The 15,726-nt window shown below is 34.4% G+C and overlaps 1 protein-coding gene across 2 annotated transcripts; it reads right to left on the bottom strand.

Annotated features, from left to right (window-relative positions):
• Positions 1–325: 325 nt before the first annotated feature.
• On the bottom strand, positions 326–1,908 carry LOC120192811 (bifunctional nuclease 2-like). Of its 2 annotated transcripts, none has more exons than XM_039195528.1 (6): positions 1,803–1,908; positions 1,609–1,674; positions 1,447–1,518; positions 1,069–1,178; positions 894–1,001; positions 326–747 (listed from the first exon to the last, which is right to left on the bottom strand). In XM_039195528.1, the coding sequence occupies exons 1-5, from the start codon at positions 1,881–1,883 to the stop codon at positions 899–901; spliced, it is 432 nt and encodes a 143-aa protein (XP_039051459.1). In that variant the 5' UTR covers positions 1,884–1,908; the 3' UTR covers positions 326–747; positions 894–898. The 2 variants fall into 2 exon arrangements, with proteins under 2 accessions (XP_039051459.1, XP_039051458.1); XM_039195527.1 differs by having other exon boundaries at positions 330–747; positions 894–985; positions 1,803–1,905.
• Between the last annotated feature and the right edge of the window lie 13,818 nt (positions 1,909–15,726).

Genomic DNA, 15,726 nt, shown 5'->3' with positions numbered 1-15,726 from the left:
CACGAGCGATCTTAATTGATCTTATAATTTATTATTAGAATTTTTGTGAGCTTTTTAACAAATTTTCAATATATCAAATCGATTATTTGAATTGGATTGTTGATTGATAATATTATATGTGTGTGCATGTGCATGTGCATGCGAAAAGGAAGAACCAAAATATGTCAATCAAGGTTTTTCAGTATTATACAAAGAATTTAATAAACAATCATGCTTGTGGTTCAATAGTATACAATGAATTCCATAATCAATCATGGTAGAGAAGATGCAAGCAAGCTGTGTCTTGCGTCACTCAAATTCTTTACATATTTAATTCTACTCTTTGAATATATAGCTTTCACATCACTGTCCAAGTTAATACAAACTTAACCTAATATTGCCAACATGTCTATGTTATTTCTGTACATTGCCTATGTTGCTCCCTTTCAATATTCTACACATCTTCTAAACACATTAAAAACTTAAAATGGAAGAGCACATGCCCGTGTCCAAGATCACATTTGAATCCAGTAACATACATATTACGCATTCATTCCAGGAATTTCACTCATGCTTATCTTAAACACTGAAATTCTAGGTTAACAGGTTAATGGCTCTCTCTGCTGGCTACTTTAGCATAACAAGTTCCTGTGCTCTGTAAACTATAATAACCTGCCAACGAAACTCTGAATCGAATTATCGCTTACAAAACATGTCACTGATCATCACTTGAGTGACGTAGCTTCATTAGTTTGTCTCTTAACAATGCTGCAAGAAATTCATTTTATAGTGTGAAACTCTAAGATCTTCAATGTTAGATAACAAAGGAAAGAAATAGTATTGAGAGTGGTAATTCATTTCGTATATTCTGAAATCTTTATCTTAGTTACAAGATTATATTCTATGTTTATTACCTGCATCATTGTACCTTTCTTCTTCGACAGCTAAATCTATATTCCTCACCAGATTCAACTCCTCCGTTAGCAAATCCGGGCCACCTGCAGCACTGGACGTATACAACCCTGTGTAGAGTTAAAGGAAAACAACCAATTTTTGAGAAAACCCCAAAAGCAGGCATATACAACGTACCTGTCGAGCAATACATCGTAAGTAGACTTTCTATCACACACTCTGCCCATCCCATAGCCAATTCTAATAGCATCCTCCAAAAGAATCCGTTTACTTACATAGATAGGAGCCTGCATACAGAAGACCACCAATTAGAAGCTTTAGAGAAGCAATCGGTTGAAGTGAATACACACAACCTTGAAAATAGGAGCCATTTGACATTGAAATGAGAGAGAGATTGCAAAACTGGAAACATTAGACCAACCTACTCAAATCAAACCAGTTAGTCTCTATTGAAATTTGAAGTCGATATTTATACCGGTATATCTCAAACACAGCAAGAGAAAACAAGTCTGGGTAGTAGTAAGACTAGAAACTGAGCAATTCCCCAGGACATACCTTGCATCTATTAGCCACATTGATGGCATCTGAGGGTCGTGCATCCACACTTATCGCATCATTTTCCCCTGGCTGTAAGCAAAATAACCGACAATCGAGACAGGTGCCTTTATAATCCTAAGGAAATAAACGAACTAAAACGATCTTTCAAGTTTTAATTACCTTGGTAAAATATAACTTCGCAAAATAAGTATTGACAACTCTTTCTGTAATTCTCACCATCTTAACCTGGAACAAAAACATGTACAAATCAATGTAAAGAGATATTACACTGCATCATGCACAATTTTCCTAGGTTAAAGTTAGTGCAACCGAGAATATCAATCCAGATCACAGAAAGTAAACCAACTCCATACTTTATATTCAAGCCTCTCCACAACATGTTTAACAAGATTGAACTGATCTGGACAATCCTGCAAAAGATAGACCACAGTCATATGGATACAAAAGACATAAGTTCAACTTATAAATAAGATCAAATGTTTAAAACAACAACAGATTAACAAATACCCCATTTCATCTCCCAAAAAGGAAGCTATTAGTTTTCAACAGAGAATTCACCTACAAGAGCAGATTAATCACGAAGAAACAACAGATCCAACGAACGATAGCAATGTAATTACATGGTAGAATTGTTGATTTTCATCTTACCTACACTAATGGGTAGCAAGAAATCTCCATCACAAGAAATCTTAAGAAAAATAGTTGGACTGGGAAATCGACTAAGAAAGGATTGCCCAATTGAAGCATTTTAGGCCTGACATGGGATGCCGTCTCCTAGACGACTGCCATTTTATTTCTTCTTTAAATCCTTCCCTAACATCCGGTAGTGCGAAACAGTTTCTGTTCCATCACATAACTCCAAAATTAAACATATTCCCAAATTTTTCCACCCAATTCAAGGAAAAAAGTTTCTTTTTTAAGTCAGACCTGAAACGAGAATAGAAGCTTCAAGAAACTGATGATCTGGGTCGTCCTCGTTTCTAAATTGGGACCGAAGCTACCATGGATCGAGTGGCAAGAAATGAGGACCCGTTTCGGCAAAGGGCTGCGATTCGCCGTGAAATGTAAACGGATTGAAGAGGAGCGAAGCGGAGGAAAAGAGAAGGAGGGTGTTGGGTGATAAGCATTTTGTGAATCTGAGAAAACCCAGAAAGTGGAGAAAGTACGGGAGCAAACTGGGCACCGAGCATCGTCTCCGAGAGAGATGAAGGAGAACTGTTTGAGATGGGAGGTTTTATCTGGAAGAACAAGTAACCAATGACAGGGACAATAAAGTTAGTTGGAAATGACAAAGAAAAGGGTGAAACAGACTTTATTTGGAAATGGCAAAGAAAAGGGGTCGTTCTGAGGTGCGGCGCCTAAAAAACGGTTATATACGGCGTGACCGGTTAAACAAGTGACCGGTTAAAATTTAGACCGGTTATGTATATTATTTAACCGGAAATATTATAAAGTACAATAACATACTAGGTAGCGCTTATATAATGTAATAGGTAGCGCTTATATTTACCTATTTTATAAGTAAACCAGTATATTTATACCGATAGCATTGCAAATTTACCTATTACATTATATTATATTGAAAGTGTCCATACTTTTTATAAAAAGGATCGATACTTTAACAGTGTTTCATGTTTTCCACTACAATATTGATTTAATAATTTCATTTGCACAAAAAATTATTTGATTGTTTTGATATTTTATAAAATATTATTTAGAATTTTAAATTTAATAATAATATATACCGTAACGTAAAAAATAAATCATTAGACGCCTATAATTACTAAATTAATATCTTAAAACTCACTCAAAAGATAACCTTAAATTAATGTTTTCCACAGTGAAAAAAGTATGGACACTTTTATAAAAAGGATAGACACTTTACAATATAACCATTACCTATTACATTATATAAGGGCTACCTATTACATCATATGTTTACCTATATATTGAAAGTGTCCATACTTTTTATAAAAAGGATCGATACTTTTTTAAAGATATGTAATTTATGTTTCAATATTTTTTAAGTATGTTTCATGTTTTCCACCTACAATATTGATTTAATAATTTCATTTGCACAAAAAATTATTTGATTGTTTTTATATTTTATAAAATATATTTAGAATTTTAAATTTAATAATAATATACCGTAACGTAAAAATAAATCATTAGACGCCTATAATTACTAAATTAATATCTTAAAACTCACTCAAAAGATAACCTTAAATTAATGTTTTCCACAGTGAAAAAAGTATGGACACTTTATAAAAAGGATAGACACTTACAATATAACCATTACTATTACATTATATAAGGGCTACCTATTATCATATGTTTACCTATATATTGAAAGTGTCCATACTTTTTATAAAAGGATCGATACTTTTTTTAAAACTTATGTAATTTATGTTTCAATTTTTTTAACAGTGTACTGCGAATTTAAATGATAATATACTTGTAGTTATTGTACATACCTAAATATGTACTGCGAATTAATGTTGTACCCACCCTTTAACTACAGAAACATGTTCAAAATGAACCTTCGTTTACATATCCATCAACTCCTGGAGCACTGAACTTGCACAACAAAATTTTTGCCATGGATAATACTGATGTAGACAATGTTAAGCCAACCGAGGAATGCCATGAAGTACATAATGTTGATGAATCTGACAGATTGGTTGGTCAGCTCTTCTGTTCACGTGATCAAGCTTGGCACTTTTACAAGGGATTCGCACGGGAACATGGGTTAGTGCACGTAAGGGAACAACACGGCTTGACGTGGAAGGGAATGTGAAGACACAAGAATTTTGTTGTTCCAAAGAAGGGTTTCGAGTATCAAAAGTCAATACTGTTGATCGTCAACGTGCTCATACGCCAGTCACAAGAACAGGATGTAAGGCTAGAGTCGTAGTTACAGCAACAAATACAAACGATCAGTGGGTTATAAGTAAGTCTGATCAGAAACATAATCATGCATTGTGCACATCTGCTATGACCCATTATGTTCTAATCGAGCTGTAAGTAAGGCTGATATCGATGAGGCAACAACATTGAAAGAGGTCGGTGTTGGCACGTCACAAGTAATGAACTATTTAACGCAGCAGGCAGGGGGCTATCATAATGTTGGATTTACACATAAAGACCTCTACAATGCACTTCAAAGAGGTAAAGCAAAGGAAATCGTCGATGGGGATGTGAATGCGCTTATTGCCTACTTTGATTATAAGAAACATGATGATCCCGGGTTTTTATGACATACTCGGTAGACGAATCGGGGGCATTGTATAATCTTATTTGGTCGGATTCTACATCGAGATCGGATTACACATGCTTCGGTGATGTAATTGCGTTCGACACAACGTACAAAGATAATTTGTATGGTCGACCAATTATGCCTATGTTGGTGTCAATCATCACCATAACACAATTGTGTTTGCCACTGCCATAATCGCTGACGAAACGTCTCAATCTTTCGAGTGGGTGCTACAGAATTTTTTAGAAGCCATGATGAATAAATCACCTATTTCTGTTGTAACCGATGGGGATAGGGCAATGCAGAGGGCTATCAAATCTGTTATCCCTTATGCTAAGCACAGATTATGTTCTTGGCATCTTTCTCGCAATGCACAAGCTAACATTGGTGACCCAAAGTTTACAGCAGCATTCTCAAAATGCATGGCTTCCTGGTGGAACCAAGGAATTTGATATTCAATGGTTCGATTGTTTCAGAATTCAACGTCCAAAGCATCCATGGGTGATGAAGGGAAATACACGACACTTTGGGCACAAGCATATCTAACGGTCATTTCTTTGCCAATATTCGCTCAACACAAAGGTGCGAGTCTATGAATGCTTCACTAGCTATTGCACTGAAACACAAGAGACATATTTAGATGTTGTTCGTGCAATTGAAGATGGAATTAGTAGAATGCGTATGAACGAGTTGAAAGCGGATTACTTAAGTTCCCATACGAAGCCCTTCCAGATCACAAAACTGGTCGACCTTGAAAGCCATGCCGCTGCGATTTTTACCCGCGAATCTTTTCGGTGTTCCAAGATGAACTTACACGGGAGACATTGTACCGGATTGAGGCAGAGATTAAGTCCTTATCAGATGAATGTCAACATTATATTTTGTCAAAGTACGCAGAAAAAAATAGGAAATTTGAAATTAGTTTTGATTCTCGTACGAAAACTCTAATTTGCTCCTGCAAAAATTCGAGACCGTTGGACTTCCGTGTCGCCATCAACTTCACATTTTGAAGCAATTGGACTAACATATTTGCCCGGGACTTTGATTCAAAGTAGGTGGACTAATGATGCGAAGGCTTCTGCACCCAGCTATGTTGATTTGAATGTGTCTCCAGAAGTGATGCAAATGGCAAGGTTCGCTGCTCTCGTTCAACGTCAAGCAGGTTATGCTACATTGCATCAAAGACAGACGAGTCTTTTCAAAACCGCAGAGATGAGATGAAAAAACTAATAGAAGAATTAGAAAACTCGTTTGGTTTGAATCATTCAGTCAACCAGAGCATTGTAGTAAACAATGTTCGTGACCTCAACGAAAACAAACGCAAGCGAAAAGAAGTGCCGAAGAACAAGGTCGAGAAGCAAATTAGGCGATGTGGGTACTGCAACGGGGGCATAACAAAAAAATGTCCTCAAGTCAAGCTTAGTTTGAGTACAAGCACACAGCCATCAACTGATTTTTTCGAAGACGGAATGGAATGACAACGATCTCCATATAATATATCGTAAGTATCATCACTCCTATTGTATGTACATATAATATTTGAATGAAGGAAGAAAAACCGCGTTACTTCAAATTACCGACACTTTTTTAAATGGTATGGACATAAAGTACCGACACAATATTATAAAGTGTCGATATAGGTTGTAGACCTATTCGCTCATAAAACCGGTATATTTATACCGGTTATATTACAAATTATCTATTACATTATAATTATGGGTTCCGATGTGTAAAATGTCGACACTTTTTTAAATCGTATCGACACATTTTTCTTCCAATATGGACATAAAGTACCGACACAATATTAAAAAGTGTCGATATAGGTTGTAGACCTATTCGCGCATAAACCGGTATATTTATACCGGTTTATTACAAAATTATCTACATTATAATTATGGGTTCCGATGTGTAAAATGTCGACACTTTTTTAAATCGTATCGACACATTTTTCTTCCAATATGGATATAAAGTACCGACACAATATTAAAAAGTGTCGATATAGGTTGTAGACCTATTCGCGCATAAAACCGGTATATTTATACCGGTTATATTACAAAATTATCTATTACATTATAATTATGGGTTCCGATGTGTAAAATGTCGACACTTTTTTAAATCGTATCGACACATTTTTCTTCCAATATGGATATAAAGTACCGACACAATATTAAAAAGTGTCGATATAGGTTGTAGACCTATTCGCGCATAAGACCGGTATATTTATACCGGTATATTACAAAATTATCTATTACATTATTATGGGTTCCGATGTGTAAAATGTCGACACTTTTGTAAAGTGTCCATACTTATAAAAAGGATCGATACTTTTTTTAAAGATGTAATTTATGTTTCAATATTTTTTAAGTATGTTTCATGTTTTCCACCTACAATATTAATTTAATAATTTCATTTGCACAAAAAATTAGTTGATTGTGTTGATATTTTATAAAATATTAAGAATTTTAATTTAACAATAATATATACCGTAACGTAAAAAATTAATCATTAGACGCCTATAATTACTAAATTAATATCTTAAAACTCACTCAAAGATAACCTTAAATTAATGTTTTCCACAGTGAAAAAAGTATAGACACTTTTATAAAAAGGATAGATACTTACAATATATTAAAAAAGTATAGACTCAAATGTATATGTACATAGAAGCAATATGGAATTAATGAAAATATACATACAATATAATCACACCAAAATTTAAATACACAAGAATGTTCAAATAATGTACCGACAAACAAAATTAATCCGATGAAAAAGGGTTGTTTCTAACGAAGTCCGGAACATTAGAGGCCTTCAACAAATTTTCCAAATACTCTCGTATGTTTCCGCCTTTTTCTGAGGACATACATAATAATTTCAATTATCAAACTAATGAGGTGCAATTTTACTAACAATAAATTAAATTCGCATAAGCATGAATAAATTTGTGTCATACCTAGAGCTTTGTCGTCGAATGGGAAGCAGCGTCAAAGGTACGTGGACATATGTAATTGTATTTCTATAAAACATAAGTTGTTAAAAATCAATGTCTGAACACCTGTTCAACTGATCAGAAACATATTGCATAAATGCAACCTACCGGATTATAATCATTTTTTCCGCTGAATCATCGACCAAAAGTGTATTTAGCTCGTTAAAATCTGGACACGCGTCCAAACATCATTGAGACTTTACAATAGGTAACAGAATCGTATGTTTGCATTTTTTTGATCCTGTTCACAAACAGTCGAACATAAATGTAGGAATCATAGACAAGGAAAAGTCAGCAAACTGTAATGACATTCATCTTACCCACACGAATAGAAAATGCTCGGAAATACAGGTAGTTTCTCAAGTACACGGTCGACGTTATGCCTGAGATTGTAATCAAGTTTGAATGTTAACATTCAAATGTATATTAACGATTTGACTACAGTAATTCAATTGCCTCAAACATGTTCTAACCTCATCTTTGAAGACCAAAGGGCAACAACAAAATGTCGACACAAAATTGCATAAATTCAAATAATCCTCTCTGAGGACAACATCTACAACATGAAGAAATGAGATTAAAGTTCTACGCTTATATGTTAAATAATGGATACAAAAGAATAGAATTAAAACCTGCCGGCAGTCTTGGGATGTAGGCAAGGACACCATTGAGATCAAAAATTAAAAGTTTTCTTGAAGGCGGCGTTGCAGACACGATATACTTGTTTGGATCATCATCTTCATCATCATCATCATCATCGTCATCATCTTCATCGCCAGCTTCATCGTCATCATCATCATCATTGTCATCTTCATTGTCAGCTTCATCTTCTGCGACGATTGGTTGTCCAATCTGTTAAAGAAAATAAAATAAAGTTCAGAACGTGTAAATGTTAAGAAACATAGATAATGAATTACCTAACTCGTTTGATGTCGTTGACGTAATTCGTTACGCAAACATGGAGACTTCACGTTGCAATGATGAAATATCGGATCGCATTCCACTCACAAGGGAATCAATATGCTCCCGAAAATTGACCATGTATTCCATCACGTCTTAATTGTGACATCCCCTGCAACTGTTGCTTCATTCCATTGCGTCTCCACTTGGTTGCTCTTCTTCATGGCCAACGGGGTCCATTGTGTAATCAAGTTTGGAGCCGTTTTGGATTTATACTTTGCTATCCACCAATAATCGCTGTCTCGAAGCGTTGATGTTTTCCCCCACTAGGCCGATATACCATGTGAGCATTTTGTGAAACACTCTCGACTCTACATCGAGGGTGAATTGGGCTATTTCTAGTAACCGTTTAATTGTAGACCAATCTACACCATTTTCATCTGAATCCCCTGTATTCGCTACACCTAAACCCTCCGCAATAGTTTCTGGAGATATATATATCCTTCCCCATGACATGTGTATTAATTCCTATTATATTAGTCTTATTAGGCTCGTGCTGTAAGGAAGCATTGTTGTAGAAGACTCTAACTAGGTTGGGATAATCTTGGTTCTACACCAAGGAATTCAAGCCAACCCCAAGATGTAAATGTGGATTTAAACTAAATGCTATTATCATCAAACAAGAAACCCAGGTCAATGACACGTTCGGGACGAATCTTCCTTACTTAAAAACTCGTCTGCCATCTTTGTTTCTCCATGTCGGATCTAAAGTTCAGAGTTTCGAAGGACCTGATTTCCTCAGAAGAACGTTTGTTACAGAAGGAGGTGGTTGAGAAGAACTGGGTTGAGAAGAGCTTTGAGAAAGACCTCGCTTCTGACGCTGACGTTTTGGAGCCATTTTGGTTGGATGCTACCCCTATTACAATGGAACACAAAAAACATTCAGGATAAAAACTACAATATAGAAATCAATCAAACCCATAAATATCGATAAATTTACCTGAATATCTGATCGTCACTTATGATAACGGTAGAAGGAAGAGAAAGAGGAGAGGAAGATCTGCCTGCTTGCATTTATGTTAGGGTTTCTCGATTAAGAGTACTATATAAACGGTGGAAAACACTTGATATTTAAATTAGTATCGACACAAACTATATTAGTGTCGACACATTATTTAGACTTATTCTCTCATAAAACCGGTATAATTGTACCGGTTAGATTGAAAAAATTACATATTACATTATTCTTTTGGGTTCGATGATTTGGGATCGACACTTTTTATATGGATCGACACTTTATTGATGCACCTTGTTTTAATTCATTCTGTAAAAAAATATCGACACAAACTATATTAGTCGACACATTATTTAGACTTATTTCTCATAAAACCGGTATAATTGTACGGTTAGATTAAAAAATTACATATACATTATACTTTTGGGTTCGATGATTTGGGATCGACACTTTTTTATATATGGATCGACACTTATGGGTGCACCTTGTTTTAATTCATTCTGGGAAAAAAATATCGACACAAACTATAGTGTCGACACATTATTTAGACTTATTCTCTCATAAAACCGTATAATTGTACCGGTTAGATTGAAAAATTACATATTACATTATTCTTTTGGGTTCGATGATTTGGGATCGACACTTTTATATATGGATCGACACTTTATTGATGCACCTTGTTTTAATTCATTCTGTAAAAAAAATATCGACACAACTATATTAGTGTCGACACATTATTTAGACTTATTCTCTCATAAAACCGGTATAATTGTACCGGTTAGATTAAAAAATTACATATTACATTATATTTTGGGTTCGATGATTTTGGGATCGACACTTTTTTATATATGGATCGACACTTTATGGGTGCACCTTGTTTTTAATTCATTCTGGGAAAAAAATATCGACACAAACTATTAGTGTCGACACATTATTTAGACTTATTCTCTCATAAACCGGTATAATTGTACCGGTTAGATTGAAAAATTACATATTACATTATTCTTTTGGGTTCGATGATTTTGGATCGACACTTTTATATATGGATCGACATTTTTGATGCACCTTGTTTTTAATTCATTCTGGGAAAAAATATCGACACAAACTATATTAGTGTCGACACATTATTTAGACTTATTCTCTCATAAAACCGGTAATTGTACCGGTTAGATTGAAAAATTACATATTACATTATTCTTTTGGGTTCGATGATTTTTGGGATCGACACTTTTATATATGGATCGACACTTTATTGATGCACCTTGTTTTTAATTCATTCTGGGAAAAAATCGACACAAACTATTAGTATCGACATGACCCTTAATGTGATAAGAAACATGTACAACAACATACTGCTAACTTTCTCATCTCATTCATAATTATATTCACATAAAAAAATATAAATCGTATACAAAATTATAAATCTTATACAAAATTAACTCGACATTTACATCATTGCATCCTTTGTTATTCTTATGTAAATTGCAGCTTTTGTTATCTCCTGTCTTCGTTCATTTTGATTGTGGCTTACGAGATCATTTAATACTCGCGATCGATCCCAGTCTCCAACAACCTATTCAAATTGTCAGAACGTTAAGTATTGTCAACTACAGCATTCAATCTAGACTTTTAACAATTTACCACAAACAATTTTTTCTATCCACTTACAAAATCACCAGTTGCCCCTGTAGAACCGATCGATTCCATCCACATCATCACATACATGCCGCAATCATATCTGTTACAAAATTTGAAAACCACACATGTCAATTATGATGAATACTGCATAAATTAAGCTTACTATTTGTGATAACATCTCATACCCATTCAATTGCTTATTCTTCTTATGCTCCACAAATTGAAGTTTTCAAGGGATACTTTCCTAGAGATCCACATGACTCCCCAAATGCGTTCTTATTATAAGAATCTAATATTTAATCTGCATTAAATAGAAGAAGTTATGCACCAAAAAAATTATGCATTAATTTACATAATGTCCTTTCATACATACATACCAATCTCTTAGCATCCTTCACTCTCTGTTTAGCTGCTTCAGTTGTAAACATACTATCATATATTGTTAAACATGATCTACCATATCCAACACCAACAGATACCAGTGTGAATTATGGTAGTTTATTGTGATCATTATCTGCAACAAATTTCACACCCAATTTGACAAAATTCAATTCTATATCCGAAAACATCATTTGCAATTGGTATGGTGTCTTACCTTCTCACAGTCGGTGAATTTCACATAGTTATCCAATATGACACCCCAGAAGGTAGAATATTCTCAACACTTTCTTTATTGTTGGCTTCCAACGCCTGTTGCTGTAATTACGCAACAACATTATTAATTTACCGTCTATAACACTACTTTTCAATATTTATTAATTTAACTCACCACTAAGAGGTATGGAAGGTAGCCAATCCTCCGGTGTGACTTTTGAGAATCGTAGCATATGGTCCAGGCGAGCAAACGATAACCTAACAAAATTAATTACACAGAAAATATTCAATAAGTTTTATTTATTTTCTACTTTCTACTTACCACACCGCCAACCCATTCTGTAGGCTTCAACGTTGCAACGTCGTAAGTAGCGAATTGATTTCCCATTGATATTACAGAATATCTGTATGAACATTAGGATTAATATTGTCATGAAATATTTAAATCACTCACAAAACAATATATTTCACTTACCCCGATTCTAACTCGCTATTCCATAAATAATCACAAATTGCAGCTTCGATGTCATCAATTCCGGTTGGAATGTCCGCTTTTTCAACCTACAATTTTGCATACAAATTTTTGTCACAACAACATAATAAAAATCAAATTAAGTATTCTTATTAAACTTACCTTCTGCTTCTTCTTCTGGGGTGCAGGACATTCCGAATCCAAAACTGCTGCTATGACACTCTCCGGTATAAAGCACATTGGGCCTCTCCTCCTCCTCATTTTCCATCTCTTTTTCTTCCTCCTCCCTCTTTCTTCTTCATATTTTTTCAGTTCATCGTACTTTTTTCTACATAGCTCTTCATATCTTTTATTTCACCCTTCAATTGAGCTCCTTCATCGAGTATTTATCAACCACCCCTTCACCGTAAGTTCACTCCTCAAATCAACAACCTCCTTCACCACTCCCTCAAATTTTTCTCCCGTCACCCATCTTAATATCACCCCTTAACACCGAAACTTCTTTCACCACTTCACCCTCAACACCTCTACTTCTTTCACCCTCCTTCTATTTTCCTTCCACTACCCCCCTTATGCTCTCGAGTTTCTCTACGACTTGATCAAGTTCTCTTCGACTCTTGATTGTCTTTGCATGATTTCAAATTGGATTTTTTGATATCAGCCAATTCAGACATCAAATGTCGAAGTTACTGTTTTGCTTCACCGTCGTCCCACTCACCTTCATCCCCCAATACAACCATCCTCCTTTCTTCTCCTCTGCCTCCACTGCTCCTCTACATCCTTGCCAATAACCTTCAAAAAATTAAATTACAATATTAAGACATTGATTATATTCTTAATATTATTTAATTACATTTATTACCATTCTTGCTTCTTCCCTATCCAACTTCAACTTCACCATCACTCTAACCACCTCTTCCTTCCCCATGCACGGATGCGTGCCACTCCGGTTCTTTCATAAGCCGGCACTGCCTCACAGCCCGACCAAAAATCGAACAGTGCAACCTGCATTTATAATAAAATTAGAATTTTTATATAAAAACACAAAAAAAGTGATTCAACTCATTTACCTCTAAGATTGCTATGCACCCTTTGAGGTATCTCTGGCTGCCCTTTTAAAGGTGATAATTGATTCAATCATCTCGAATGGATATATTCAGCCCAATTGAATTCACCCTTCAAGCCTTCATCGCAAATGAGCTTATATTCCTTGTTCGTTGACGTATCACCCGTTGGACAAAGAAATATACCGACAAGGTACAATAGAACTCGGGCCTTCAGCTCATCCCCAAGTAAGATCCACTTTTGATATCCTTTCAAACTTCAGTATATGTCACCTTATGATTCAAACCATATTTGGAGGCAAGTGCTTTCCAGTTCTTACTCCTACAGACTTCTATAACACTTTTGCCTTGTTTTGTACCCCAATACGGCTGCAGCAGTCGATACCCCAGAGGGAATGAATAATCACCATACTTAGCCATACATTGACTGACGTCAAATTGTGCCATCAAGGATCGACACAATTCCCTCCGAATAGGTCGATCCCTTACTCCGATCAACGATCCAAAACCTATTTCTCCCAGCACATTCAACTGACCCTTCTCCTTAGGTGTTTAATTAATAAATTCACCCTTTTAATGCTGCACCTTGTCGAAACTTCCTACATTTTTTAACAATATATAATGTTATAGTTCTTATATTTTGTATCAACGTATTTACAAGTTTAATGAATACCTTTTTCATGTGCTTTCCGTTCTTTGTATTCTTTACTATCATTCCTTGACTGTGTGATGTAAGGTCCTTTTCAGCATCACTCATTGAATTCCATTTGGACCTCACATCTTTTTTCACCTAATATTAAACATAACGTTTTCTTAATCAATACATTAACACTAAATACTAATACTACTCAATGTCAATTTCATTTTACCGAACCGCTCTGGTGCCTCTCCCTTCATCCTTTTGCATTCGGCCATACTGTTAACATTTAAAATTTGTAATCAATTTAAAGTTTATCGATACTTTAATCCAATTACCATTTCAACAATAACAAAAAGACATTGACTTACTAGAAGTACATATATCCACCCTTTGGTTGCTTTCGAGTCTCGGCCTCAATTTCAAAGTCATCTGCTCCACCAACAATTTTCCACCATTGACTCCATTTTCCTTCATATATCAGTTTACGCAATCAAATTATTTTGTACATACATTTTCAATATACAATATAGATAACTACTCTTGTGGTAAAAGGTTTCTTCAAAAGAATTTGAATGGCCACACAAAATGTGTCGGCACATTATACAACCTATAATATCTTTCTACCTATAAATTTAATAAAGTATCGACATTTATATTTTCCTTGAATATCTATTTCTACCTGCTCGGTCCCAATGCTTCCTTACTCCAAAACCCCAAACAACACATAAAAAACCCTATCGCGATTACTGAATAATAAAAAATTAGGGTTTCGACAACATACTTTTCGATTCGACGGCAGCAACAAACAAACAAACTTCGCTTTAGAAACGCCTTCTGAAATGCAGCAACAATTACTCTTCGATTTCAAAACTCGTCCGTTCTATCTTTTTTCAGAGATATTTAGCTATGGCCTTATATTTTCATCGGATGTTATTTATATTTAATCGATACAAATACAAAAGTGTCGATACTTTTATGTCAGGTGTCGATACTTTCGAAAGGATAATTACCTATTTCTTGAAAGTGTGATAATTTATTACACGTACTTACGAAAGTGTCGACACTTTCAATATATCCGGTATCATTTTACCGGTTTTATCATTTATTACCGGTTTTATCATATTTTTACCTGTTATATCGTTGTGGATCGATATATTTTTTTAAAGTATCGACACATTATAGGCGCTATAACTGCTTCTCTTTTAAATTCACAAAGTGTCGATCCTTATATAACGTATCGACACTTTTAAATTTACCGGTTTTATCATTTGTTACCGTTATCATATTTTTACCTGGTATATCTTTTTGGACGATATATTTTTTAAAAGTATCGACACTTTTTAGGATTTAAAACTGCTTTTAAAGTTATGTAATTTATGTTTCAATTTATTTAATAGTGTTCATGTTTTCCACCTACATATTAATTTAATAATTTAATTTACACAAATTTTATTGATTGTTTTGATATTTTATAAAATATTATTTAGAATTAAATTTAACAATATTAACCAAATATAATAATAAATATTTTTCAACAGTGAAATAAGTAGGACACTTTTATAAAAATGATATATACTTTTTTTGAAAGTTATGTAATTTATGTTTCAATTTTTAATAGTGTTTCATGTTTTCCACCTACAATATTAATTTAATAATTTCATTTACACAAAAAATTATTTGATTGTTTGATTTTATAAAATATTATTTAG

The sequence above is a fragment of the Hibiscus syriacus genome, unplaced genomic scaffold (assembly GCF_006381635.1).
Source record: "Hibiscus syriacus cultivar Baekdansim isolate YM2019G1 unplaced genomic scaffold, ASM638163v2 tig00116981_pilon, whole genome shotgun sequence".
NCBI lineage: Eukaryota > Viridiplantae > Streptophyta > Magnoliopsida > Malvales > Malvaceae > Hibiscus > Hibiscus syriacus.
This window is presented reverse-complemented; position numbering and strand designations above follow the sequence as displayed.